The sequence below is a fragment of the Perognathus longimembris genome, chromosome 2, assembly GCF_023159225.1.
Source record: "Perognathus longimembris pacificus isolate PPM17 chromosome 2, ASM2315922v1, whole genome shotgun sequence".
NCBI classification, from domain to species: domain Eukaryota; kingdom Metazoa; phylum Chordata; class Mammalia; order Rodentia; family Heteromyidae; genus Perognathus; species Perognathus longimembris.
In genome coordinates this window covers 108,129,917-108,155,652 of record NC_063162.1, presented here as the reverse complement: position 1 = coordinate 108,155,652, position 25,736 = coordinate 108,129,917, and the positions used below count along the sequence as shown (strand labels likewise).

The following is a 25,736-nucleotide window of genomic DNA, read 5'->3' as shown; positions in this document are numbered from 1 at the left end:
CGTTGTCCTGTAAGTGTGCCTTGTTTTCATTCACCAAATGACTTTACTTGTACACAGGAAATTAAAGAGACAATCATGACTCATGTTTATCTCAAAAGGGCAGCAACATTAAAAAAAATAAACTTCACATCCCATATTTTCTATTCTTCTTGAAGTGCATGCAAGAATGATAAATATTATGTTTCCAGACAAAAGCAGACAAGTGAAACACTGATCTTTGCTTGTAAAACATCAAGTGATGCCATCTCAAAACATCATCACATGAAATTTGGAAACAAATGGTTGCCAAACTAGCATGAAGGTAAGAGAATGTCTTGTATATATGATGGGGCTTGGGCTTTCAAAACTGCAGGAAACGTGCTTGGATCCTTTGTGCTTCTCTTGAAAAGAATCAATGGGCAGCTCTATTACTATGTAGAAGCACACTCACAAGGACTGTTTAAATCTCCTCTCCGGTAGCTGAATGCTAGGGAGTCACTGACCTTGTATTTTAGACAGTCTCAGGAGACAGATACAGGAGAGAAAGAGCTCTGCATTGAATGACAAATGAACATGTTGAGAGTGAAAGGAACACATCTCTACTGGCCCATACAGTTCTCCAACTTTTGTGTTTGAGCCAAGTGTAATTACTCGCCTAAGCAACAAGTCACATTAAGCTAAATAATATTTAGATAAAATAACTCTCTCTTTAGGAAAATATCTCTTAGTTCATGAAGTGTGATTCCTTAAACTTCAGATCATATGATATACGGTTGTTGTTTTTTTAAAATATTTTTCCTGTTTTCAAAGAAAACTTGGTTTAAGAATGTACCAAATAAAAACTTGGTTCAGGAATTTGGTTGGTGGAGCCAGATCAGTGGTTTAATTCCAAAAAGTCTGCCTGCTAAGGGTTGTGGGTGGTCTTCCATCATTCTGAAGGAATCTAGTGATAGAGAATTTTGGCAACTTTTATCTGTTTTCCAGTTTGTAATTTGTATTTCATTCTTCATCTAGTTCAATATGTTGTTAAGTACAATCCAACCAGACTCTTGTTTCATAATATATGTAGTATACTGTGGTCTATAAAGAAAGCAGATACTTCTTGCATTTTCACCAAAGTAATTAAAAATCTTCTAAGCTGACAAAACACTGAATTAAGCATTCAGTGTTATCAAGTTCATTTCTCTTTGGATACATGATGTAGAAAATCATTGAGTTGAATTTCTCAAGGTACTTTTTTGTGTACTTTCATGCACGTGTGTACTAGGTTAGGTTTATAAATATTTTCTTTCTACATTATATTGACATTATATTGTAAAATAATATTTAGTTGATGTATACAGATTGGCGGTTGAAATCATGTCACACCTTGTATCCCCCAAAACTTAAACTCCTTGTCCCATGGCAGCTTTACCAGAATGTCAACAACTCTAGAAAGTAGGTGTGAGATAATAGGCTTGCTTCTCTGTCAGTCTGTCTACAAGGTTGCTGTCTCATGAGCACTCTCAAAACTGATGCTATCCTCACCTAAGCACCTCCAGTTGCTGATATCTCACTCAGCTCATACATTTGTCCCCCACACGTTAGCACTAGGTGCAGATTTGAGTCTTTTTACCAGAAGTCCCTTCCTGCCTGTTCAGTCTCCCAAGACTTCTGAGGAGAACACCTAATCCATTGCTCCTTACACACTGAGCTACATTCTAGCCATTACTTCTCAAACAAAGTTCCAGATTGGTGTGCAATGTTTTAGAAATCTGCATTTCTGCCTCCCAGGTGATCTCAGAAGTAAAACTTTAAACTTCTCTACTTAATGGAACCGCACAGCAAAGTATAATTTTTAAATAGAAGTCCTTATTCTTTTTTTTAGCTTAGAAACTACAGAAAATACAGTAATATTACTAGGGCTACATTTCTGAATTTTAAAAAGAATTCCTGTTGACTAGCAGTTTCAAGATAAAATGAAATATTACTTGAGCTTTATGGATATTATACAGATAATATTTATCATAAATAATTCTTGCAAATATTGACAAAAGAATTATTTTCTTTCCATAGTGGACATTAGCAATTACTCTGGTTATTAAATAAATCTTATTATTTCTTCTGTTGTGTAGATACAGGACTGACATGGTAGAAGGATGTTTGGGAAAAGACTTTTATTGTTGGAAGATGAAACTGAAACTATAGTTCCAATTGGTTAATTCCACAGCTGCTTCCACAATGCCCAACACTCTAACAATGATAAAGTGTGTATTTGAACAGTGATACATTCTTTTGTGAAAACCTTGATTTTCGTTTCCTTTTTCTTTTCAGAATTAGGGGTTTATACTTAGGTCCTTTCATTTGCCAGGCTGCCAGTATACTGCTGAGCTATGCCTCTAGTTTTGTTGTTGTTTTCTGGTTGCTTTTTAGACAGGATCTTGCTTCTTGTCCAGGCTGTCCTGGACCATGATCCTCTATTTGCAATTCCAACTGTAGCTCAAATGACAGTCACCTCTCACCTAGCTGTTGGTTGAGATGGGCCTTGGGAACGTTTTGCTCAGACTTTCCTGAAACCACAATCTTCCTAATCTCAGCTTCCTCATTAGCTAGAATCAAAAAAGCCACACCTGGGGTCTGGGGCTATAGCCTAGTGGCAAGAGTGCCTGCCTCGGATACGCGAGGCCCTAGGTTCGATTCCCCAGCACCACATATGCAGAAAACGGCCAGAAGCGGCGCTGTGGCTCAAGTGGTAGAGTGCTAGCCTTGAGCGGGAAGAAGCCAGGGACAGTGCTCAGGCCCTGAGTCCAAGGCCCAGGACTGGCCAAAAAAAAAAAAAAAAAAAAAAAGCCACACCGGGCTTCTAATAAATTAATCTTTAAAGGATCATGCCAGGCCTTGAAAGTCAGGATAAAAATTTAACATCCGAACCATGAGTCTTTTGAAGATGAAAATAAGCACTATTGACAATTATTCTGGGAAAGCAGGGCTGTCTGGGGCAGACCAGAGCGAGAATCACCATTTCTCATAAAGTCTTCTGTATGTTCCTTAATCTCACTTTTGCAATGTCTGGAAAATACATTCTGTGTTCCTTGTGGCCATTTTCTGGCTAGGCTCAGTGAATAGAGCTGTGTCTCTCATTCTTCCTTTCAGCCATGTGGTATTTTGCCTCCACTTAGCTAATCATGCACATCCATAAAGAAACAGAAATTGGGAATGTTTTATCTGCAGTATGAATTACATCTGATGCCTCTTTCCTGCAGCTTGTTGGGCCATCATGAAGGCACTGTAGAACCGATTGCTTTCCCATTGTTTGCAGTGTGGTTTCTACTTCTCCTCAATTGGAATAAACAAAATTTTTTTGAGAAGCTGAGGAAGTAGTTCTATGGCATTTGATACTATATAGACTCATGCATAGAGACAAAACAAAACTGGAACACATACATGTTGAAGATATGTGTCCATTTAGAATAACAAAAGAATATCTGATTGAGGTCTCAAAGAACTGATCTTGCTTTCTTTTTCTCTACTTTAAAGAAAAAATTATGTATTTTTTTTCATTTTTTAAATTATCATTAACTGGTTACACAAAGGGGATTCCATTCACCATGTCACTTTTATGAGTCCCAGTCATCTGGATCAGTGATAACCTCTTGTCATTCTCCCAGTGACCTTTCAATATTGGGTCTTGCCTCTTCATACCTCTCTTAGGAGACTTTGGTTAGGGTGGTCACTTTTACTAAACTTCCATACTTATTTTTGTGGGGCTAGAACAATATTAAGACATAATGATAGAGGCTGTGAAGGAAAATTAAGTGAAAAGATTACATAAAGCCTGTAGAATAGTGAACTCTCCTGGTGTGCTCCCATATGGCTGCTATTTGGGGCTGTTAATTTTGAGTGAATGAAGTTTTAACAACTGTTTTCTGGTCTCTGTTTACCTTAGGAATTAGGAATCCTAGCATCAGGCTGCAGAAGTTTCTGCTCTTGCCTTTATCTGAGAATTTTGCCTAAAGGGACAGGTGAAGTTCACTTTCAAAACACTGAGCCTGAAGTAGAGGATGGGTCATTTGCTGAACCATACTTAACATTCTTCTGAGATAAGAAAAGCAAAAGGAAATTATCCTGTCCTTAACACAATTTCTAAAGTAAAAGCTATCATGAGATTTACTTTGAAATCTGTGGTCTGCAATCTGCCTGAGGCAAAGCTGAGACTGATCTTGTAGAGAATGTTAAGATGAGCTACCTAAATAGTACTGCTAAATCCAGTTAAAATTAATAATAGGGTTTATCTTCATATCTGTTTTATTTTACGTGGGCAAAGTATCTTTCCTGCTTAAAGCGTCTGTGAGTATGTGTTGAATAAATAAATATATTTAGAGCACATCATGAGCTTTAAATATAAGTAATGGATTATCATTAAATGTGCTTCTAATTGAGAAACTCCTGGGAATTGATTTTCAGCCCAAGTAATTCTTTATCCACCCTGCAATTTTAGAAAAGCCAGGAGATAATGTAGTATTCTGTTTAAATGAGTTTCTCTAGTAGGCAGTTTAACAAATGTTTATTATTCATAAAGAAAAATCCTACAAAGTTTCTACCAGAATTACACTTCTGAGCATGGGAATGGGCTTCTTAATGACTTGATCATCTTTGAAATAGTAAGATCTCTGACAACGGTAATGGCAAATCAAGATTAGTTCTTATGTGGTTAGAATATTATTGATAATAAAATAAATCACAGCAGATTGAATTACTCTTATAGTGGTATATTGATGAATATACTTAAGTAAGTATATACTTCAATAGACTCAGAAGCTTACATTTCTAGGACTTATATTTTGGGGAAATCAATGTTGCTTCAATATTCAAGGTTTACAGTCATTTCCATTACAAACAAAAGTTCACGTGAATTCATGAATTGTAGGTAAGCATACTATGCTGTAAAATTTCCCCAAGAGAAAGTAGATTGGGTAGAGAAGCTATTACAGTAACTTTCTATCCTGCAGCTCTACAACAGAGTGGATTTCTGAATAGAAATAGGAAAAATGATGTTGTTTTATTCCTTTTATTTTTTTAATGTTGTTTCCCAGGAGATTTTCCCAGGAACTTGAAGACCCATGCTGCCCTTCTGGGGGCCAATGAATTTTCTAATACTACAAACTCTAGGTCAAGTCTATTCTCAATCATCTGACCATGTCTTGAGAAAGGACATAACTAGCCGTAACTCAGATGCTGTTAAAAAGATGACATCATTATTAAATTTAAGCAAATGTGGCACAGCTCCATTCATTGAGCTATTCTTTGTGCCTTCCTTCTCTCTCTAGAGCCAGATCATTGAATCGGCTATTTCCCACAACTGTGACCAAATCACTGAATCATTCATAGACTTAACTTGGATCTACATTGAAACAAAAAGATAGAATTGTGGATCTTTCTTTTTAAAGATAAAATTCTTTATGTTTCGACCTTCTATTTTTCCTTAACAGGAAGTAATAGTTGTTTCTTTTCACAGTCTCCAAAGTTCCAGTATGGTTCTTAACAGCAATTTAAATAGCATTTAACAAAATAGCCTAGGATCCTACCACAAAAGAACACTTCTAAATACTTCTTGGGTTAATAGCTGTCAACTGCCAATGAACTACAGATAGATGATTAAAGTGGAGGATACTTTATGGCTCAGAAAAAAAAAATAGATAAAAGTCTTTGGGCTAGAAAGGCCTTCATGTTAATATGGTTATTACTCCCTCTGGTACTTAAGCAAATATAATAAATTGATTGTTTTTTAGTGGAACAGGTAAGAGGAGAGCTGTTATCATTTGTTACTTGCAAATTAATTTCAATTGCAGTAATTTTTCTAAGCTATCTTCATACTCTTGATTTTATTTTAGCACAGATTAAAAAAAAAAACAGGAGGTTAGGAGACAGCGGCAGAGAGACAGAACTTTGAAAGAAAAACAAGTAAGCTAAATAAAGCCATAGTAAAAAGAGTGAAAAGTGGTGTCTGGACATGATGAACACAAAATCTCTGTCAGTATGGATTTTTACATAAGGAAAAGAAAACCTTAAAGTGTCTTAAAAGTGGTGTGTATGTGTGTGTGTGTATGTGTGTGTGTGCAAAATTCATTTAACTAGATAGTTCTGTGCTTGTGCTGTTTTATGGTTATTTCAATAATTCAATGACTTACTAAAGGGCCCAGATTTTTTTCCTACATTTCTCCTTGCTATTATAAATTGGCAAACCATCTCAGAAGATAATAGTTGCTAAAGTATGATTAGCACGCCAACCAATGTCAGGCAGAAAAAGACAGGAAAACACCATTTTTTTTTGTATATCATTTACCTTTTATTTATCATGTATCATTTTATTAGGTTTATTTATTTATTTATCTGTAAGTAGTTGTACAAAGGAGTCACCATTCAACAAATCAGTTTGTAAATACAATGGTTCTAGATTGATGTTGCCTCATTCATCATTCTTTCTCAACCCTACACAACCATCCCCTCCCCTCAATTTTCTTAATTTCATGTTATATACACTGAGTAATATGATTGAATCCCCCCCTTCTTTCTCTGTTCATATGTCTACCCCTACCATTGACCTGTCCCCATACACATTTCAAGCACCAATTTCCTCATATTCATTTTGTTGTACTGTGCATTAGATTTTCTAAGTAATTATGCCATTTGAATTCTCTCCTGCAAGTATTAAATCTTAGTTAATGAATTTGTGTATACTTGTAAATGACTCCATATTATTTACTTCTGCATTTATAAATTAGTTCTGTCACATATGAAAGAAAACACATGTATTTTATCTCTCTGGGTCTGATTTATTTCACGTAACAAATTTTACTAGTCCATCCATTTTATTGTTTTTTTGTTTTTTGTTTTCTTTTTGGTAAATGACATAATGTCATTCTTCCTAATGGATGTGTAAAATTACAAGCCAGTTTTGAAAGTTTAAGAAACCTCTTTAATAACCCTGCAGAAGTCTCCTTTTAAATTTCACTGGGCAGAATTGGTCACATGACCACCTTGATATTGCCCCATGACTAGGGCATTTGGACAGTATGTATGGCTATCTGAATGACTCTGTCTCTAGGCAGACAATCAGTATCTATTAGGCTCCTGCTAAAGGTACTAGACATTGGTCCTCTCTGGTGTGCAAGCAGATGGAACATTTTTTCTGCTACACAGTATTACCAACTTAAGATGAACAAGTTCAAATGCAGAGCAATGTTGGAGATTTATCAAAATGATGTACTTAGTAACTAAGGGGGCTAAGATTTTAACTGAGAACCATCTGCCTCCAGTTCAGTACTTTTACTACAATATCTCACTGTTTCCTATGAACCACAAGTTGTTTTCAGTTTCCATTCTAGGTTTCTTTTGGGGGTATCTAAAAGCTCTCTACTTTGCTTTTCACTGTAGGTAACCTTTTTCTCAGAGACTGTGTCTGCTCTCAGAATAAACATAATACCCCAAGATTAGAACAGGAAACCTTTCCCTGCAGATGTAATATTTCCAATTAAATTAATTTATTTAAATTAAGTGAACCATATGTTTGTAGTTCATATCTGCTTTTGTGTTTGAACTGTCAATATCAAATATTCTCTCTGCCAATGGAATCTCCTTTTTTTGATCTCTTAAAAGTGATAAAGGGTTAGGCAAGTCATAGCAGAGCATCACAAGAGCCTAATAGCTTTACCCTTATGAACACAGAATATGATGCTAAGTGAAATGAACTCCATGTTATGGAAACAATTGTTATATCACAGTTGTAACTACTTTCAACGTCCATCTGTCTATGTAGCTTCTATTATTGATGATGTTCTTGTATCACCTTCCAGTGGTTGTACCTAGACTATCTCTTTAATCTTATCTGAGTATTTTGGAAACCGTGTATACTGGTACTAGAAGTAGGAAATTGAAAGGGAATACCAAAATTGGGAGACACAGGGTAAAACAAGACAAAAAACTACAAAAGCAATACCTGCAAAACTGTTTGGTGAAAGTGAACTGAACACCTCAGGGGAGGAAAGGGAAAGGGGGAGGAGGGAGGGAGGTATGAGGGACAAGGTAACAAACAGTACAAGAAATGTATCCAGTGCCTAACGTATGAAACTGTAACCTTTCTGTACATCAGTTTGATAATAAAAATTTGAAAAATAAAGTGATAAAGGGATAGTCATATCCCCTAAATTTAGCTTAAGCATCTTGGAGAAAATTTCCATTTTCCCTTTATCCCAAGCACAAACTCATATAAAACCCTGTATCATTCAAATGTTGACCTCTTCCTTTCCAGTTCTAGTATTTCAAGTGGTAATCAGATCATATCTCTACAACTAAAACACTGCACATTAGTCTTACAGTTGTTACAAAGTTATCCTCTATACTTAAGTTGTTTGTTTGTTTTTGAAAAATGCCTTATCTTACTGCTGTCCTGCTCAAATAATTCAAGTAGATTCTACAAATTAAAATATTCAATATGATAATATTAAACATAAGCCTGACAATCTAGTTCTCCCCCTTTATCTCCTGTATTAGGATTATGTTTCTTTTGAGGGTCAACAATTGATGTCTTTCCCCAAATCTCTATCCAGTAGTATCCTGCATCACTAGGCTGATTGCTTTTTTTACTGACTTCATGCATGTTCCCAATTTTAGCCTCACAAGAACCTTTTTAGGCAAGTTCTGTTTACTGTCTTTAAGATGAGGATACTGCTTCTACGTTCCAATCAGTAATGCAAGTATTCATAGAAATGTGATTGTAGAGCTACAATTCAGATTCCAGTGATTGAGGCCAGAAGCTATGAATTTAGTCATAGTGTAGTGCTTCTTTCTTTTTGTCTTTTCTTATTTTTAGGAATTTAGTTCATAATTTACTTTTGATTGTATTGTAAAGGTGATGTACAGAGGGGTTACAGTTACGTAAGTAAGATAATAAGTATATTTCTTTTTGAACAGTGTTACCCCCTCCATCATTTTCAACCAATTTCCTTTTGTTTCTTTCTATGTATTTCATTGGAAAATAATTTACTCAAGAGATATTAGTTAAGCATCTATTATATGGCCCAGGCTGTAGTGTACCCCTGATGTTTTAAAGAAGATTTTCATGATCATGAGATGTATCCCTTTGATGAAAAGGAAGCTTTATGAAACACTATGATAACAGAAACAATCAAGGAGATGTGTTACTTTTTCAACCTTAAAGTGATACTTGCTTTGTTGTGTGTTCCCTCATATATTCTCAGATATCCGAGTTTTCCAGTTACTCTTATTTATTTTTCCAATTTTCCTGAATGACTTTTCTCCACTATGTTTGACTCACCTCATGAAGGAACATGTTTCTGGATCAGATAAATTTTTAACATTGTACTTGTTGATTTACTTGTTTTTCTTCAGCAAAAGGACAAGAATTTAAACTTCGTTAGCATTTTGGTCAATATTTCTGTAAGAGTTTTAATTATAATAATAGAATTGTAGAAACAACACACTATTTTTCATTTACTTATTCATTCACTTGTCATTTATTTTTCACTTACTTAAAGCTAGTACAGGGCTTGAACTCAAGATTTTGTGCTCTACATTGGCCACACCTCCAGTTCTGATTCTTTATATTATTATTATTGAGGAGTTGTACAAACAGGTTACAGTTTCATAAGTCAGGACAATGTTACCCTTTTACTTTCCCCCATTTTTCCCGTCCAGTAGCTGCCCCCTTCCAAGATAAAAAAAGAGCCCACGGGGCTGGGGATATGGCCTAGTGGCAAGAGTGCCTGCCTCATATACATGAGGCCCTGGGTTCGATTCCCCAGCACCACATATACAGAAAATGGCCAGAAGTGGCGCTGTGGCTCAAGTGGCAGGGTGCTAGCCTTGAGCAAAAAGAAGCTAGGGACAGTGCTCAGGCCCTGAGTCCAAGCCCCAGGACTGGCCAAAAAAAAAAAAAAAAAAAAAAAAAGAGCCCAACAATAAACAAAAACAAACAAAGACATGTTTCCATATCCTAACATTTGTTTCGGTAAGTAGTATTTTAGATGTTCAGAGGAGTTAAATAACTCTCTTGGTTCTTCATCTGAATGTACCCTAGTACATTAGTATATTTGTCTGTGTGTAAATGCATAGAGAGCCCTGTACACCTGTCGCATCCAGTTGTGGTTTAGACCTAGCTTCTACATTTGAGAGGAAGCATGAGCCATTTGTCTTTCTGAGGTTCACTTACCTCATTTAACATGATTTGCTCTAGGTTCATCCAATTTCCTGCAAATAACATAATATTATTCTTTCTGCTGCATGAGTAAAATTCCATTATGTATACGTACTTTATTTTTTGGATCCACTCATCTGCTATGGACATGTAGGCTGTCTCCATAACTTGGCTATTAGGAATAGTGCACCAATGAACATGGATGTACGTATGTATTTACCTTATTATGACTTGTTACAGTCTGGATAAATGCTCAAGAGGCATATCTGGTTTTGTGTGTGTGTTATTCACTGTTTCAGAACTCCGAGAAACCAAGACATCTGAACACTTCAGCCTATCCCACCACCCTTTAGACTACAGGATATTACTAATGGATGAAGATCAGGACCGGATATATGTGGGCAGCAAGGATCACATTCTCTCCTTGAATATTAATAATATCAGTCAAGAACCTTTAAGTGTAAGTTTTTCATTTCCATGAGGGCAGTGTTGAATCTAAGTGCTTTAAGAACTTTAAATATAATGAAGATAATATGTATTTCATTACAATAGAATAGAGAATACCTGTCACACATACACATATTGCTGTTAAGAAATATGTTAAGATCTCCTTTCACAACTGGAAATATATCAACATCAATTCTTTCCTGTAATTCTATAGATTTTAACAATCTAAAACCTGCAGCTAAATTAGAAAATACTTCTCACATATTTATAAGAGAAAGGAAATGTAGAACACTAGAAAATTATCAGATTAAAGAAAGCTTGTAATTTACTTACACACCACACAGAGATTAAAAGGAATAGACTAAGGAAGTTATTTGAACTAGTATGCTCTACATTTACCATGCAAGAAAGTAAATGAGCCTATTGGGAGTAAAGAAATAAAAGAATATTGATTGCCAGGTACCATTGGCTTATACCTGTAATCCTAGCTATTAAGGAGGTTGAGATCTGAGGATCACAGTTCAGAGTCTGTGAGACTCTTATCTCCAAATAACCACTAAAAAATCTGCAAGTAGAACTGTGTCTCAAGTGATAGAGCACTAGACTTAAAAAGCACAGGACAATATTCAGGCCCCAATTTCAAGCCAAAGGAGCAGCTTGTGTGTGCACAAGCACAAACATACAACATAGATAATTACAGAAAGTTGACTTCTAGATCCATTCTGTTAATATAGTGAGAGGCTGATAACTCAGAAGATCTGAACCCAAACTGCAGAGGCTTACAAGGCTGGTACTATATTCTTGACAGAGAATCTTTTGCATTGCATTCAAGTTACTTCAGTTATTCAGTTACCTGAAGTTTCACATTAAGTAAAAATCTATCACTCCAGCTGTGTTGTTTACCAAAACCAATATTAAATTTAGATGAAAAAATAAACATAAATCAATAATATGAGTTGGAGAGGCATAGTGTTAGTCAAAAAGAAAGAAATATGCATATTTTGTGTACATTTATATTAATGAAGACCTTATATAATATGTAATTTTAAATGGCCATGTGTTACCAAAAGGCTCTTGGTAAAGAAAGAGCTAATTGAAGGACTGAGAAACAAATATTATAACACTAGAATATTAAGTGAAGGTGGAAGTGTGAACTTTTAAGTAGAATTACAGAAATACAAAATACCTTAAGGAAATCTGCTGGCAGGAAGCAAATGAAGAGCATTGAGCTGTCATATATCTAAGTGCTTTTAAACAACTCTGTTCCCTTCCTGAGCAGGTTTTCTGGCCCGCATCTACAATCAAAGTTGATGAGTGCAAAATGGCTGGCAAAGATCCCACAGTGAGTACTTTTAAGACAAATAAAAACACACAAATGTTTGTTTTTTACATTCGTGACTTTCAGTACATCCAAGAGAGAGACAAAGGGTGTTAGCATTTGAAGTCCCTGGATGAGTAAATGTTAAAAAATGTAAATGTGAAGAGATTGGAATTCTCATACCATCTGTAATTTTGGAATTTCTGACTGGGTAGAATTTTCCTGTCTTGCTTTCATTATTTCAGGCAGATACTTTTGTGATGGATTTCAGTAATAAACCCTGTTCCAAGCAGATCCAACCTACAGAATTCTCAGCAGGCTGCTGAAATAATGATAATGCAAGTGGCTGGAGGAGCTCCCAGATACCATGCAGGCTTTTCCAAAGATTCTCTGTGACAAACTAGTGGTAGAGGGCACATTCCTGAGATATAAATCAACAGTGTTGAATGGTACCTTTGTTGATTAAAAATAACCACAAAATCACAATCAATGCAGATAGAAGTTTCAATAAATATTTACTGCAACACTTGTATGACTTACATTTCTTTAAGTGGGATTCAATATAGAGTCAGGCAAGAAATCTGTATTGATTTCTGTCAACAGCTTGCTGACATGGACACATTTATTTATTCTTTTTCTTTTTCTTTTTCTTTTTTTTTTTTTTTTTTCCCAGTCCTGGGCGTTGGACTCAGGGCCTGAGCACTGTCCCTGGCTTCCTTTTGCTCAAGGCTAGCACTCTGACACTTGAGCCACAGCGCCACTTCTGGCCGTTTTCCATATATGTGGTGCTGGGGAATTGAACCCAGGGCTTCATGTATACAAGGCAGGCTCTCTTGCCACTAGGCCATATTCCCAGCCCTTATTTATTCTTGAATATTACAAAAGTAATGTATGGTGCATGTGTTCACTGTAAATGGCTTTAAGTCAAGATTATATATCATATTATGAAAAATAATATGTTACCAAATATTAAATTATCTACTCTTACAATAATATAAGGACTGTCCTTTATTTTTCTTTCAATTTTATGAATGATAAGTATTATTCACTAATAATAAATAATATTTGAATACCATTAGAATAACTTGAACAGTGTTAGTTGTTAGAGATACAATCTGGGCTGAATCAGACATAGCCCTAGTATTAATTAACTTCACTTATTGCTCTGAAAAGCCAACATCTCTCATATGAACTTGAAAATACAAGCAAATTAGGCAATGGGGTTGCCTCTATATGGTGATATGGTCAAAAATCTAGTAAATTTACACATTTATTAACATTTGAGGTCATAACAAATAATGATCTGAAATTAGAGTAAAAAATGTTGACTAAGCACTTTAGGCAAAGACTAAGGCAAGGAGTGCTTAATGAACACAATGCCTATAACAAATGTTCTAGGCTTCATTTTGCTAGGACAGGCTTGCTTTTTTTGGGGGTGGGGACAGGAGGGGCACATGTTATTTATGAAGAAAATTGATATTGATTCAGTCTAAACTTAACCCCTGGTAAAAGTTCCAAGATATCAGATTCAAGGTAGAACCACAGAACACTCTGGAATTAGGATCTCTGATTATCACTGGAGTATCACTCAAAAAGTCTTGGCAAGAGAAATTACCCAAGGTGATTGAGTTGTGGGTCTCACTTTTTGGACATATCATCCAAGAATTGCTCTTTAAAAGAGGACAAAACAACCTTACCAACACATATATACTATTTAAGAAATTTCCTGGACCACAATCTAAAGGAGGACAAATCCAGAAAAAAAATAAGGAAGAAATATTCAACAGAGTCTATTAAGACATTGTAAATGATCTTTCCAAGGAATTAATAGTAGAATGAGGTATCATGTTGTAGAGAATGTTTTGTTCCCTGAAGCAGTTATTTCAATAATTTAGTATGAATTAAACTATTTTAGTTGATTCTCTAATGAACAAGATAGACATCTGCTCTTGTGTTGCTTTTACCATCTAATATTCTGTGGCAATATAACTGAATTTATACTTTATTCAAAAACATGTTCATTTCTCAGCCGTAGAAACTGCTGTAGGCAATATATGGAGACTATACAAACTTTTGCGTATCCCATTTCCCACAACCACCAGTTGACTTTCTCAAGAATCATGGCTAAATCATTTGCTCTCTTGTTCCCTTTTGCGAAGCAGGACACCATTATTATTGCTTTGTGGTGATTTTTTAAAAATCGGATGAAATATCCAGTACATGCATGCGTTTTCCCATAGTTTCATTATGCTATAATATCATTCATGAGTATCTTTAAACTTTTCTATGTGGCTAATTGCTATATAGGTTGAAATTACTAGTGGAAGGCTCTGAGGTGGATATTACTAGAAATCAGCTGGACAGGTTTTATTTGTCCATAAATCTTTGTGGAATCCTAGGAAATAACAAACAAATTCTTCCAACCATGTGGTCTATTCAAGAGAATAGAATGTCTAACAAATCTAACTCAATGCATATGTGTAGGGCAATTGAAGACAAGGATCCTATAATTGAACCACAGAACAAAAGTCCAGTGGAGAAAAAGAAGTTCCTGAGAAGTAGATCCTTGCAAGTTCTACAAATAACTTACTGTGATTAAACTTCTCATTGCAACCAAGGGTTTAGGCGTTTCTTAACACTAGTCAAATAAACTTTTCTTTTTTTCCTTTCTTTCTTCCTTTCTTTCTGTCAGTTGTGTGGCTCGAACTCAAGGCCTGGGCTCTGTTCTTGAGCTATTTTCCTCAAGTCTAATGCTCTACCACCTTGAGCCACAGCTTTACTTCCATTTTGTGGTGGTTAATTGGAGATAAATGTCTTACAAATCTTCCTGCCAGGGCTGGCTTTGAAAGATCTTCACATCTTGGCCTTCTGGGTTGCTAGGATTATAGATCTGAGTGATCGGTGCCCAGCTCATAAGTTTCTCTCTATATACATATACTTCCATAAATGTGCATATGAAATATTTATTTATAAAACATAAATAAAAATTCTCTTTTTTTCCCCTAAAGCACTTTATGTATTGCGAGGAATGAATACCTCTAAAGGTCTATTGATATGTGCTTGAGGATATATCTTAGACATGTATATTTTTACGTTGGTAAACCAATATATCTCCAATGTAATTTATTTATTTATTTATTTTTAAGTTTTTATTATAAAACTGATGTACAGAGAGGTTACAGTTTCATACGTTAGGCATTGGATACATTTATTGTACTGTTTGTTACCTTGTCCCTCATACCCCGCTCCCCCCTCCCCCTGTCCCCCCCGAGGTGTTCAGTTCACTTACACCAAACAGTTTTGCAAGTATTGCTTTTGTTGTTGTTTCTCGTATTTTACCCTTTGTCTCTCAATTTTGGTATTCCCTTTGAATTTCCTAATTCTAATACCAGTACACACTGTTTCCCATACACTCAGATAAGATTACAGAGATAGTGTAGATACAATCACAAGAAGGTGATACAGGAACATCATCAATAGTAGAAACTACAGATACACATGGGATGTTGAAAGTAGTTACAACTCTGATATAACAATCATTTTCATAAAATGCAGTTCATTTCACTTAGCATCATCTTATGTGATCATAAAGGTATAGCTATTGGGCTCTTGTGATCCTCTGTTGTGACTTGCCTAAACCTGTGCTAATTATTCCCAATAAGGGAGACCATAGAGTCCATGTTTCTTTGGGTCTGGCTCACTTGACTTGGAAAAAATATCCAATGTAATTTATAAATCTTTGAAAGCCAAGATGAGCACATGGAAAACAAACTATATCTTATGAACTCGGACAATAGAGATTTCACTGCTTTGTGTCTCTGTTTGCTTCTCTGTGAAATCTGCCAATTTCCAATTGCTATCTTATTAGGTTAAGAGGATTAACCATTTAATGTTTGTAGAGAGCTCAGGATAGTACATAATTAAACTGTACTCCTAAAACATATTAACTATGAACAATTTAGATGCATTCTTCAAGCATGTCTTTGTATAGATGTGTATGTATATATAACAAACAATCATATTGCATTATGCATAATGTCATCAGTTTTATTTTCCATTAGTATTCTACCAAGGAAAGAGAATTAAGCAGTGAAAAGTAGGCAGGCAATACATTTATTTCCACTAAATTTCCAAGACTTTAAAAAACATTTATGTCTCTGCTAAAGTCTATAAGACAAATGCCTTGTACACTTTCATGTTTTGTGTGCATAATATCAGTGAGAGTTGTAAATAAAAAAATCTACGTGATTATTGTATTGATTGTATGCAAAATACGATCTAACTACTTTATTAAGTGAGGAAAAACACTACTTTGAGTTCTAAAAGCTGGTAAAAGATGTCAGGTTTGAACACAGGTCTTCTGGCTGGCTCTGAGGTCTGAGTGTTTATATCTCTTGTCTATTCTTGACAGTACTATCTACTGCCCATCTGAAGACTGCTCAGCTTCCTTTGCCTCTCGGGAAGCTATTATTAGTTAATAGAGCTTTCATTCCCCAGCAGTCTTCTAACCCTTTTAGGCACTAACCCCCCAGTAAATCCTCCACTCTCATGTCTTTGCTTTTTGTTCATGCAATTATCTGTTGAGATGTACTTTTCTGATGTCTTTTCCTGTCAAAATTTCTAACTCTTTCTGCAAGATCCAGCCAAAATGCAAATGTAGTTCAAACCACATTTTTTTCTTCTTTTCTAGTGTATTTAAAAATTTTAGTCCTGTTCTAGCACCTAACATAGTTAGACATACCAATTCCTTTCTTTAAGAGGGGATAATGGACTATTCATTCCAGTGTTGCTAGCCAGTATTGCACAGTGCATAGCATGACTTGAGTAAATAGTTGCTGGATGGAATTGACACATTGGTCTAGGTCAGAAATAATGTGCATAGAAATGAAGGAAGCACAGTGGAAAGGCAGAACATCTACAAAATGATTTTCAATGATCAATTCAGATGATTTCTATTGCCTTCTGTCCCTTGTATATAGATTAAGTTGAAAGATAAATCTGAGCATCAGAAAATGAAAAGTCTGATCAGTGCAGGTCAATAATTGTTCAGATCTAAGCTCAGTTACTTATTAAATATAGACCGCTTCATTTAATCTATCTGGTACTCAATTCATCAATAAAATAGGATACTAATATTTAAACTATAGAATATCAGTGAAAATTGATATCATTTACATCTGTGTGCATATTAAAATTGTTGCAGCAGCTATAAATTAGTTATAAAAAGCTGAGTGCTGTGGCTCATGCCTGTAATCCTAGCTACTCAGGGAGCTGAGACCTGAGGACCTCAGTTCAAAGCCAGCCAGTGTAGGAAAGTCCATGGACTCTTATCTCAAACTATCCCACATAAAATGGGAAGAGGAGCTGTGGCTCAAACTGGTAGAGCACTCGCCTTGAGGAAAAGAAGCTCAGGGACAGTGCAGAGACCTTACGTTCAAGCCCCAATACAAAAAATATATATATATAGTAAAAGTATTAATAGTTTTAACTTGAATAAATTTCTGTAAAATAGTTAAATACCAAATAATAATTGTCCAAAATAATCAGCAATAAGAGTGAAACTTGAACTCCTAGAAGCAAAAGGGCAAAATATAAAATGATTTTATATGTCCAACCCATAGTAAATATTTAAAAATATAGTTGTGATAAGCAGATAGATAGAAAAAGAGATTAATAAGAAATCAAGATTCAAATGAAGAGTATCTTCTAAGTTTTCTTTAAAGTACATATAATTCATGAAGGTAACTGTGTGTAAAACCCAAGACGATGAAGACTTAACTGTTATTAATATAATTGGATTGAACTTAAGTCTTATGCGAAAGTATTCCATGCAGAATTCTGAGTGCCTAAAATTCAATGTGAAAAAATCTCTGCAAGGCTCCTTCTTCATCAATGATCTTAATAGACATCTTTTATACACATTACACTTCATTTGTGATTTCCCACCAAGGATGTATATTATCAACTGCAGTTATGTAACCAGTTTCCAGGTACTTCTATAAACATATGTCAAAATTCAATGGCATTGTGTATTTAATGAAAAACTTAATGTCTTCACACAAAAATCAAGTGTGTAGTTTAATCTGTAAGGATTAGTACCTTTGACAGTACATAATGATTGGTTATTTAATAATACAACTTATAATGAGAACATATGTAGGAAATTATGTATGGAAAAAAAAGCTTGCATTTACTGACAAGTCAGTATTATTAAAAAAGATGAAAAAAGTGTGAAATAATACTGACTTTAAGTTAAATATAACTCCTATTTTAATAGTTTGCTTAATTTGCCTTTTGGAATCAGAAACATATCTTAAAAAAGAGAAATCAACATGTGCTCTTTGACCACCCAGGAAAATCTACTGTTAACTTTCAATTTCTTTCTTCCTAGTTTTTTTTTTTTTTTTTGCCAGTCCTGGGCCTTGGACTCAGGGCCTGAGCACTGTCCCTGGCTTCTTTTTGCTCAAGGCTAGCACTCTGCCACTTGAGCCACAGCGCCACTTCTGGCCGTTTTCTGTATATGTGGTGCTGGGGAATCGAACCCAGGGCCTCATGTATACAAGGCAAGCACTCTTGCCACTAGGCCATATCCCCAGCCCTCTTCCTAGTTTTTTAGTATAAGAAATTTTATCTATACAGTTCTTTGCAAGAGTGCTCTTCAAGAGACTGTGGAAAAGGAATAGTGTTCAACCTCAATTTCTGTGAATTTATAATCAGCAATATAACAGGCCTAGCAGTTGTAGAACACATGAGATTAACACCTGCTAGATCAGTGCCAACTAACAACCACTGTAACTATACGTCAATGAATATCTCCTACTGGTAGCAAATTTAAAAAACAGGAAAACAAAATGCAAAGAGAAGAATGTCAATATTGTATTTACTTCTTACTGACATGTTTCTACTTGAGAATATTTTCATGTTAATAGGACTTCATTAATGACTCTAACAAAAAACAAAACTAGGTATGATGTGTACCCTACAGAATTAACAAGAGTGAAAGAAGGGTGACACTGGTCAAGATACATTGTATTGACAAACTACTTTGTTAAATGGCAATGACATCTGCTTTGTACAACTACCTAAAGATAATTTAAAAAATAATGAACAAGCAAGCCAACAAAGCAAAACAAGCAAGCAAGCAGGCAAACAAACAAACAAAAACTAGGGCATAAATGTTTTCATTGTTCAACTGAGTCTGTAAGGGTAAAGTTTTGTTCACAAAAAATACCCAAAAGATTACACAATATCATTTTCATTAAGGTTTGTACTCAGTAAATAATAGCTGAGATATTGTTCCTGTGGTATTTTAATGACTATTTCTGAGTCATTGGGTTTGTTTTAAGAGCACCAAAATGTTTGGTCTTCTCATAAGTAAGATGAGTGTTCTCAAATTTCCTTTATGAGGTGCCTGCATAGTTCCTCAAAGATAAGGAATATTACACAAAGAATTGAAGCTCACTGTTGTTTTTTATTCAGAATCTCAGATTTATATCATTAGCATAAACAGCAATCAAAGTCAACAATAAAGTACTTCTTTTTGACTTCCAGCATGGCTGTGGGAATTTCGTCCGCGTGATTCAGACCTTCAACCGTACTCATTTGTACGTGTGTGGGAGTGGAGCATACAGCCCTGTCTGTACTTACCTGAACAGAGGAAGGAGATCAGAGGTACATGCACCTATTTCATAGTCTTAGATTTAGTGTTGGCATCAGAGATTTTTAAAAATGGTATTAAATAGTAGGAAACTTATTTTTTAAATATGTTCTTTTTAAAATACATAATGTCTTACTTTTTATTCATACCTGTCAAGCAAGGTTCTTTAGGAGTTAAGGCACACTGTCACTTTTTCATATGTGCGTATGTGTGTGTGTGTGTGTGTGTGTGTGTGTGTGTGTTCCAATATGGATAATGAAAAATATAAAAATGGGTACTTTTAACATTACTATTAATCCAAAGCACTTAAAATATTCTAAAATCTCTTCAATCTATTTATGTAATTCTTATTTATCTAAGAAATTTGATAATACTTTATGAAACACATATTTGTAAGATATATCTAAGTCAGACTGTAATTTTTTTGCGTAAAAGAATTTTATAAATTAGCGAATTACAATATCGTGGAAAACTATCATGACTCTGTACCAGGCTGTCCTCATTTCATCCTTTCAATAGTTAAAATGATATTGGATATTATGGTGTTTGCTAAAGGTTAGTCAAGTACATTGCTAATGCATAGGCAAATACAAGACTGGTTGAACTTCAACCATGGCATTTAGGATTGTGCTTATTACCCAATCCACAACTATTGACTAAGGAAGGTACACATTAAAATGAATGTTTATATTCATTCTTTTAGGCAAACACATTGTCTTACATGATATAATTACTTAAAAACTGTTTTCAAACTATCATTATTTGTTTCACTATGAAATTTCACTTTAGAAATTTACTTAGAAAATATTTTAATTTGATTTTGGAGATTAGAATTGTGAAAAGGATTAAATATTGTTCGATTTTTAATGTTTATTTACTTTTAATAAGGATCCATCTAAAGTAATACAAATATAATTCCACTGTTATTTTCTATATTCCTTTTAATTAAATTACTTTTGCATACTATAAATCAAGGCATTTACAAATGAGGTTTACTATGCTATTAAAATATTAACAGTATTCAAGAGAAACTTACACTTGTTGAAGGAAGACAGTTATCTGCATGGAGCTGGTTATTAGAGCCACATGCCTGAGATCAATTTGTTAAATAAACTCCTGCTTCAGAGGTCTGCAGTCTGTCAGACACTCGGCTGAAGTCTGTGCGCTCACTGTACAGGCCAACAATAGCATCACAATTTTCAGAGCACAGATTTCAAATAAAATGATTTTCCCATGCTCAAATTTCCCATTATGTTCTTTAAACCTTAATTAGAAAGTCTGTCCAAGAAATAATCTCCTTAGGAAAAACCAACATGGAGTCAGTTTTAATCACTTTGCTAAATATGAAGTATACTATTCTCACTTAGGAAGATATATTTCAAAAGGGAAGGTGTTTTCATGAATTCATTCTCTTAAATCATATGTGAGTACCTTACAAAACTATTCAGGTATAAAAGAGTTATGATTTTCAAACTGTGTTTGTTTGTATTCAACATATGGTATTCTAGTTAAAGGGTTTGCTATAACATCATTTTGTATATCTGAAATATATATGTATATATACATAATGTAATTGTAAACCCCCACAGTTTTGTTAAACATTGTGTCTGTTTTATTCTAACTAGGGTAGGGGATAGGGGTCCGCTAGCATAAAATGGCCACATGATACAGAATGTTTCATTCTAGGAATTCTCCTAATTTCATCATTAACGTTAATGAGTCTATTTCTTCTGTATAATTCTCAAAGCCTTATCCAAACAACTAAGGTCTTCCAAGACTTAATAAACCTATAAAATTATCATTTTTTCTTTCAATTTTAGTAGTAGCTTGTACAATCTTTGAAAAAAGTTACTAACTATAAGAAATGTGAATAGCTATGATGACAGGACTTTCCTCTTTCCCTCTTTGATGGCATGTTGACCATCATCTTTCACATGAAATCTACTTCCTCAAATCTTTAATCTTTGCTATTTTGTTTATCCTTTAGCTTTGTTTCCCCCTCTAAGCAATATACACCACCCATTTCTTATGCTCTTTACTATATGTCTTCCTTATGAGATTGTAAATTATTTGATAACAAAGTAGTTTTTCTTTTGCGGGGTGATGCTAGTCCTGGGGCTTGAACTCAGAGCCGGGTGCTATCCCTGAGCTCTTTTGCTCAGGGATACCACTCTGCTTGAGCCACAGCTCCACTTCTCGCTGTTTGGTGCTTAGATAAGGGTCTCACAGACTTTCCAGCCTTGTCTGGCTTTGAACTCAGTTCTCATCCTCCTGATTAGCTAGGATTACAAGCATGAGCCACTGGCACCCACCAACAAAGACTTTCTGCTTTTTTGTTTGCATTCATCTTTCTGTAACCCTATTGGCTAGTCAAATATCTGGTACACGATCTATAATATTTTGTTAAATAAATATATTAACAAAGTAGTGACATCTTTTACTCTAAACTATTTCTTGATCTTAAACAATGTCACATAGCAAAATTATATAGAAATATTTTGTAAATATATTAGTAAAATATTTTGTTCCTTATAAGTATTATTTCTATGTGGATTTTTTTTTTCTTCTTTTGGCCTATTTAGAGTAAGCTGTGACTTTGGTGATGTTGATTTGAGGAGAATTCCTGCTTGGATCAGCTCTGTAGGGAGTATAATAGGATGAGAACTAGCACTGTTGAGGTTTCCTAGTTATTAACAGATGGATTCTTACAAGACAAGTCATTCTTCACACTGCAAATTGGGAAGAAATAAGCAACCAAGTAGAATGTGAATTGTTTTTTATTATGCTTTGTTTTTTTATTAGGGAACACTTGTCTTAACATAGTAAGTTATTGCGGCATTTTATTATACATATACTAACATGTTGTCATATACTATTTTATCTACAATAAAGGACCAAGTTTTCATGATTGACTCCAAGTGTGAATCTGGGAAAGGACGATGCTCTTTCAATCCTAATGTGAACACTGTGTCTGTTATGATCAGTAAGTAGGACAAAGAAATCAAAATTTCAAGTCTTCTATATAAGTTTTTTTTGTGTGTGTGTGATTATCTAACTTTACTGTATGATTGAGATTTTCATGTACATTCTACGGCCATGAGTGACATAACTCAGTCTGGTTAACATTCTGACATCTATTAAATGCCAAGAAACATTAAGAACAGAAGAATTCACACCATCACAATATTGTTTCAGCATCTAATCCATCAGTCAACTCCAATATTCTGTTACTATTTTAGGAGCAATAAAGAAACCATATATTAACTTAAAAAAAAAACTAGTCTTTCTAGTCAGTGAAAGTACAATTGGAAATGAACAATATTTGAGGTTAAACTTAAAAGGTACATATTTATCTTTGCTTAAATCCTACAAAGAAATCCTCAAATCCATCTTACAATGCTTTCCAAAGTGACACTTCATTAAATATTTTTTATTCATACAACACAATGCAGAAATTTCCCAAACTCATACTAGAAGCACTGAGAATTCAAGACAGGAACTGAAGCCAATTAAACATGCCAGTTTATGTAATGCTTAAGATACAAAAACTTCTGTAATATGCAATAGAATTAGATAATCCCTATACCTACCGCTTCATATCCTTTATTTTTCTTTTTGGGAACAGAACAGCAGGAGTTGATAATCTGTAGTGTTATGATTAAGTGGTTATAACAAAATGGGAGTGATGAATAACACTTATATGAATTCATATAATTTTACACTGAATTCTTTCTCAAATGTTTTCTTTTACATCTCCCTACAATCTGTTTCCATGGACTTCAGGCCCATATCAGGAAGGAGACTAGGGTAACAAAACATCTAGGTTTTGCTCCTTGTTTGCACCTAGGTTTGCTCCTTGTTAGTGCAGTGTGCAACCTGGTGAGCACATTTTAGAAGCATTCCGTTCTCAGTGTGTTCTCTGATGGCTTATTCCTAGGTAGGGAGTCTGAACTCATTGTTCAAATGTTACAATCCCTGAGCACAACCCAGAGGCAGCCAGAACCATCTCTGTAGAATGGCAGACAGCCCAGGTGCAGGCAGTTCAGTGCACCAGACTTGATAAAGCTGGGTCTTGTTAAAATAATATTCAGTTCCTCAAGGGTCACATTACTTCTCACTAATTCCATGATTACAATTTCTTACTGTGTTTACATACATGTATCCTTTAAATAGGTAACAATTGTAATGCTGTTTACGTGTGGCGTAAAATAATTCAAGCTACCATTAATAATGATGAATTAATTTTAAAGTTTTTAAATGTATTTTCCTTGTATTCTGTTTTTTACTGTGTTCTAATTGATCATGTAAAGTTTGTTTATATTACTAGTAGCCATCTTGTACTTTAAATTAAAATACATCTTTACAACAAATAAATTTCTTATCCTGAATAGTATTTTTAACGATTGGAATGTAGTGTCCATGTGATCACATAATGATGATGACAGAACTGTTATATTAGAACATCATCAATAATAGAAGCTACAGATACACATGGGACATTGAAAGTAGTTACAACTGTGATATAACAATCGTTTCCATTCCTGTGGTTGTACCTACACTATCTCTGTAATCTTACCTGAGTATATTGGAAACCATGTATACTGGTATTAGAACTAGGAAATTGAAAGGGAATACCCAAATTGAGAGACACAGGGTAAAAAAAGAAAACAACTACAAAAGCCACACTTGCAAAACTGTTTGGTATAAGGGAACTGAACACCTCATGTCGGGGAAGGGAAAGGAGGAAGGGGGGGTAATGAGGGACAAGGTAACAAACAGTACAAGTAATGTATCCAATGCCTAATGTATGAAACTGTAACCTCGCTGTACATCAGTTTGATGATAAAAATTTGAAAAAAAAAGTAGCCACTCAGTGAAGATTCTCCCATATTCTGCTCTTCTTAGAACTATGAAAGGTCAAAGAAGGAAAGAAAGAGATTTGTTGAATTCAGTATGGCCCTTGGCACAGTAAGAAAAATAAAATAGTTCTATGGCTAAAAAAAAAAAGAACTATTATATTGTGTTGAGTAAACCTTAGGAATTTATATACTTTGAGAAATTTTGAGATTATATTTCATGTCTCTTATTTTATTTTTTTCAAATTTTTATTATCAAACTGATGTACAGAGAGGTTACAGTTTCATACGTTAGGCATTGGATACATTTCTTGTACTGTCTGTTACCTTGTCCCTCATACCCCCCCTCCCTCCTTCCCCTTTCCCTTTCCCCCCATGAGATGTTCAGTTCACTTACACCAAACAGTTTTGCAAGTGTTGCTTTTGTAGTTGTTTGTCTTTTTTTACCCTGTGTCTCTCAATTTTGGTATTCCCTTTCAATTTCCTACTTCTAATACCAGTATACACGGTTTCCAATATACTCAGATAAGATTACAGAGATAGTGTAGGTACAACCACTGGAAGGTGATACAAGAACATCAACAATAATAGAAGCTACAGATAGATACACATGAGACGTTGAAAGTAGTTACAACTGTGATATAACAATCATTTCCATAACATGGAGTTCATTTCACTTAGCATCATCTTATGTGTTCATAAGAGTATAGCTGTTGGGCTCTTGTGACCCTCTGCTATGACTTGCCTAAACCTGTACTAATTATTCCCAATAAGGGAGTCATGTCTCATATTTTAAAGATGAGAAGATTATAAGTAAGAGTGCTAAAGAACTTAGCCCTACTTCTAAGTTTGTTACAGACAGCCAACATTAGAAAACAAGTTTTCTGATTTTAGTGTGTTGTTTTAATTTGTTAAAAAGAAAACAATTATGCTATTTTATCAGTTGAATATCACTGCTGACACTTACTATGTAGAAAAAAGTAATTATGTAGGCAATGGTAGGACTAGATTATAATTTATCCTGTCAGTTTGGTAGACAATGAAAACAATTATATTTGTGATGACCAAATTTATTGATTTATAAGACTTTCTAAATAACAAAATAGCATGTAAGATTGAACTCTCTACTGGTATTTTCTTAATTTTTCATAGATGAAGAGTTGTTCTCGGGGATGTACATAGATTTCATGGGCACAGATGCTGCTATTTTTCGAAGTTTAACCAAGAGGAATGCAGTCAGGACTGATCAACACAATTCTAAATGGCTGAGTGGTAAGAACTTACTGC

At 34.7% G+C, this 25,736-nt stretch overlaps 1 protein-coding gene across 1 annotated transcript in view; it reads left to right on the top strand.

Annotated features, from left to right (window-relative positions):
* The window catches only part of Sema3c (semaphorin 3C), a 140,166-nt gene that overhangs the window by 62,226 nt on the left and 52,204 nt on the right, over positions 1 to 25,736 (top strand). The window contains exons 3-7 of the mRNA XM_048339910.1: positions 10,471 to 10,631; positions 11,898 to 11,960; positions 19,488 to 19,607; positions 22,486 to 22,576; positions 25,602 to 25,721. Of these exons, the coding sequence (XP_048195867.1) occupies positions 10,471 to 10,631; positions 11,898 to 11,960; positions 19,488 to 19,607; positions 22,486 to 22,576; positions 25,602 to 25,721 (555 nt within the window). The remainder of the gene's footprint in view (positions 1 to 10,470; positions 10,632 to 11,897; positions 11,961 to 19,487; positions 19,608 to 22,485; positions 22,577 to 25,601; positions 25,722 to 25,736) is intronic.